The 5,000-nt window shown below is 44.2% G+C and overlaps 1 protein-coding gene across 1 annotated transcript in view; it reads left to right on the plus strand.

The window, feature by feature from the left end:
- The window catches only part of LOC308077608 (contactin-associated protein-like 2), a gene marked incomplete at both ends in the record, with an annotated part of 44,596 nt that overhangs the window by 396 nt on the left and 39,200 nt on the right, over positions 1-5,000 (plus strand). The window contains one exon of the mRNA XM_080418355.1: positions 613-760. Coding sequence (XP_080274481.1) covers positions 613-760 — 148 coding nt within the window. The remainder of the gene's footprint in view (positions 1-612; positions 761-5,000) is intronic.

Consider the following 5,000-nt stretch of genomic DNA (forward strand, 5'->3'; position numbering starts at 1 on the left):
TGCCAACACTCTTGACCTATTAAGACCGTGAAGGGAACGCATCGGTGTCATTTTAAGATTTATTTAGCTATAAAAAATAGCAGATATACAAGCTTATAGCGCTGCACTCGGTGCCGTGCTATGAGCTTGTATATCTGCTACTTTTTTTTTCGTGAAAATTTGTGAAAATCCTTGAATATATATATATTTTTTAAAGCTTTTTTAACTCAAATCTGTTCTCACCTGAGCTCTATCCTCTATCTCATAGTGGTTTCAGGTCTCTGCTCTCGTTGTCTGCATGTACAGTACGTTATTCATGGAACTTCATCAGTTATAGTCCACCACCAGTGTACATACTGTATATGTATATTCCCTAGGCATGTTTTACTGCAGACTAGTGTCTTAATTCAATTTAGCGTGTGCATTGTGCATTTGCACATCCAAGCATGGACTTAATTACGCGGTATAACACTCCGTGTGTGTGTGTGTGTGTGTGTGTGTGTGTGTGTGTGTGTGTGTGTGTGTGTGTGTGTGTGTGTGTGTGTGTGTGTGTGTGTGTGTGTGTGTGTGTGTGTGTGTGTGTGTGTTTGTGTGTGTGTGTGTGTGTGCGTGTGCGTGTGCATACGTCCACAGGCCTTCTCTGGAAACTCCAACTCAGAGAGTGCTGTTCGTCATGAGCTCCAGCAGAGCATCGTGGCTCGCTTCCTGAGGCTGATTCCTCTGGACTGGAGTGAGGAGGGACGCATTGGCCTGAGAATAGAGCTCTATGGATGCTCCTACTGTGAGTACTACACACACACACACACACACACACACACACACACACACACACACACACGCACACACACACACCATTATGTTGACCTCTCGGAAATCTACTTGTATTATTTCCATTTGTACCCACGCCACGCCCCTCTCTCTCTCTCTTTCTCTCTCTCTCGCATAATCATCATTCCGTTTCCTTCAACAACTATTAAATAATTGACCTTCCGTTGATCCTGTTTTTTTTTGGGGTGTGAGAAAATCATGTTAATCAAAATGGAAATGAGCAACGCAGGGGATCATGGGTGCCACTTCTAACAGACACGTGTACACGCACGCACACACGCGCACACAGCCTCTCAACTCTCATCCTATTAAAAGCTGCCAAATTGATAACATTTTTTCAATTAAGGTTGTGCATAAATTACGGCTGTGATGCTACTTTCTTTCCAGAAACACAATTACACTGTGTGTGTGTGTGTGTGTGTGTGCGTGCGTGTGTGTGTGTGCGTGCGTGCGTGCATGTTTTACCGTATGTGTCTATGCATGTATTCCTAAGCAATGACTGATTGGCCATGGTATATTGTGATTATATCACAGCCAGGGGTCGTTGTCAAAGCCGTGGGTGGAGGTGACTACAGGGCATTCACTTTATCCTGACAATCGCAGGGGCTGGTCAAAACCAATTATCCTGTTCCTGTGGTGTGACCGTGTGTGAGGGGTTCACAGATCCAGTCTTGAACTTTCCAATCTGCTCACAGACGCATCGGGGGCCACCCCGGTCATTTTCAAACATGTTTAATATTTATCTGTGATGGTCACGCACGACCACAGTAGTGAAGTGCAGAGCAGAGATGCATGTGGAATGCGTCTGGTGGAATCGCAAGCATTGACTGGTCTCTGCAGCTACAGATAGTGCTCCCTCTATCCTAGATATTCAACTGGCGGCCCCCGCGGGGACCTTTCTTGTGGCCGCTGGGAACACATTCCATATTCCAAAATAATAATAATAATTCCGCGATTCATGCCAAATTTGCATTCTTAAATGATTGACGTTCCCTGGTAACGCATATGAACTGTGGGTAATTCCCTTAGCCGATGCTGCCTTACAAAAAGGGCGCATGAAGGCTGTTGTCTGAGCCCTCACTGACTTACCCATTTCGAATGGGACAGCCCTCAAGCCCAAGCCCAAGCCCTAAGTCAATGAGTCAGTAAGGGAGCAGATTGGAATTGGGCCTATATACTGTAGACCTGTAAGAATATAAAACAAATCTTGATTTCATTCACCTGTGTGATTCCCATAGCTGCGCGTTCGTCCAAGCACAGCTGATTTTAATTACAGTACTACTCCGTTTTGAATCTCATTCAAGATGACGTCTAGACGGTGTATTACTGATTTTAAACTTAATCAGCACACTAAAATATGTATCTGAAAACATTTCAGGTTAGCAATAAGCAACTTGGTAACAAACATTCTGCACATTGGCCGTCTCTCTACCCCTTGGGCAGCGTGTGCCTGCAGGCTACAAACACTAACACTGCGCACCACGTGAGTGAGATCCCACCGTGCCATAGCCTGAAGGGATGGAACCTTCTGATTGGTTTGCGAGGCCGTTTCAGAGTGAAACTTCAAACTAAAATGACCGAAAATGTAATTTCAGTACAAGTAATCAAATGGCAGGTGTGGGGAATTTGCCAAATCAAGCTTAGGCGCCTTTTCTGGATAACCGCTTATCCGGCCGGGCACTGCACTCCCCCGGGTAGTCTGCGACGTGTGTGGAGAATTTGAATATGGTTGGTCAAACGGTTCTCGAGATACGTGGATTACAGACGTACATCTACAAACAGAGATTACCTGCATTTTATTGTGTAAGATTGGAAAGTTAGTTGTTTTATACAAACATGTTTTTAACAAGAGAAATAAGCAAACACATGTCAATTAACTATTAACAAGGGCGATTTTAGTGGCCGGTCACAATAACTTGCGCAGTGCTGGTTGCCTGCAGCTGCTGCCTGCCAGTTCATTCCTTAGTGCAGTAAGCTACAGACTTTTGGTTTGAAAATAAAGTACTGGCATCACGATGACAAACCACATATAAACACTTGGATCATCCAGTTTTACGTCATACTGCCCGCTGCCTCTGTGATCCAGTCATTTGAAGAAATAATCCAGGGTGGAGAATGCAGAGTGGAGAATGCAGAGTAGCATGGAGAACATGGAGAATGCAGAGTAGGCCTACGTTTCAATGATAATCACAACTGTTTGGCTGAACATCCAATGCTCCAATGTCATTTAATGGTTGAAGGGGAGCTGGTCAGTATGTCCTCCAGTCCCAAAGTATGTGCGCTGGGGGAGTGACACATGCATAATTGATTTGACCTACTTTTGTGCACTGGCTTGATGTAATTAATTATTTGAAGCTGCTGTGTAGATTCCATAATGTTTGACCAAATGTGGGTAAATGTAATCTTTGAAGAGTAATTCATGGAGACTATCCTCCACTCTGTCTGGTAGGACAGGCTAGGCTACTGTTACTGTAGATCTGCCTTGCTTCATGTCATCATGTGTAGTACATAATTGCCTCAGTTATCAAAGTGCACAAGTTTTGATTAATGCAAACATATTAATTGAGATCATGGTTTTATTGCAATTCATGGTGTTATTATCATTACGTTATGGTGCTTATGTGAAAAGACATTTTGAAAGGAAAATCCCACAGCCTTCAGGTCCATGTCAGCGTATCAACTTGTTGAAGTGCGCAAGGTACTTTATTTCCCTATGTTTAACTTAAAGCAGAATTGGCCAGCAATCATCATGAAGAAATTGCAGTCTTACCGTGCATTTGCCTCCAGGCTTAACTTTAGGTTGGAGGAAAAAGTACATTTGCCACAACAATTAAATAAAAAAACAATTTATCATTGAACTGTTGGTATTTAACTGGTTATAAATCTCTTTAGTTAACCAGTTACCGGTTAAACGGTTAACCATGAACATTTTATTCATTTTCTGTTGACACGGTCCTGTTGCCACTATCCAGTGACCACTCTCTGTAGCTGTAGCTTCGTGGCTGGAACGCGACTCCCTCCAGGCACAACAGACTTTTGACATGACGACCAACCGCAAAGAAAACAAACATCGGAAGCTAAAGTTGTGGTGGTTCATTGTAGCCTGACACTTTCACTCCATTATTCAGTCTGAAAGCCCTCTCAGTGCAGCCGTTTTCTGAGACGGGGGCGTGGCCAAAGTGGGACTCTTTGGCGATTGGTTCATGCTGGATTATCCTGATCCCGATAGGGCCGGGCCGCCGGTTAGACTTTCAACCGAGAAAACCCTGTCTTCCACAGCGTCACCAGACCCTGAATGCGAGGCTAGCGATTCAGGGGCTGGAGCCAGGCTAGGTTTCATTGATATGCAGGGAATGATAATCTTTTTAACAATATCCTGTGTGTGATGAACTGTTATTTTAAAATCTTCTAGTGTGTGCATGTTTAAGATTATAGAGAAGAGAATCCGTTAAAATTATGAATGAAATGATGTTGCGTAATGCAACCTGATTTCAATATCAATAGGACTTTAAAACTCCTGTGGTGTGAGCCCAGCTTTAGACATTTTTGTCTCACTATATCTGCCAGATACTGCACTAAAGCCTGTGCAGTACATGAAGTGAAAAACACATGTAGAGGACTGGTCCCATCTGGTCCCTTTAGTTTGTATTTCTTTCATAGACTGACTGATCAGCTGGTTGACACCGTTGTGCTGCGTGCTCATACTTGTTTATTATTGTCATGTCAGTTTGGACAGATATGGGGGGCTGCTTTCATTTCAATTCCTGCGCTGATTTGTGTTTCCAGTCATGCCCCTGTACACACACAATTGACACAAGGAATTAGCAATCAGTGTCCTTTATCATCATAGCTCTTCCCCCCTTGACATACATACAGTATTTTGGCAGGATGCAGTCCAGATGGTAGAGCGGCCGCTTCGCTCCCCCGGAGTTTGTGTCGAAGTAATCTGAGTTCCCAGAAGCTTTCGCCAGCTCTCGCATACAAACGGGAGGGGCGAGGAACTTCTGGGTCAGAGCCCTGGTATTTGTGGGCGGGATGTAACTTACGCTCAGAATCTGAGCGGACACGCCTCTTACCGGTCTGAGAGCTGTGCAACTCGTCTAAAAAGTCAGACGAGAGGCAAACAGCAGTACACAACAATGGCGGCCGCAATTTCTCAAGGGGACATTGCTTCCCGTCGCTCCTATTTACAT

This window comes from Gymnoscopelus braueri (assembly GCF_963280865.1).
Source record: "Gymnoscopelus braueri genome assembly, chromosome: 21".
NCBI lineage: Eukaryota > Metazoa > Chordata > Actinopteri > Myctophiformes > Myctophidae > Gymnoscopelus > Gymnoscopelus braueri.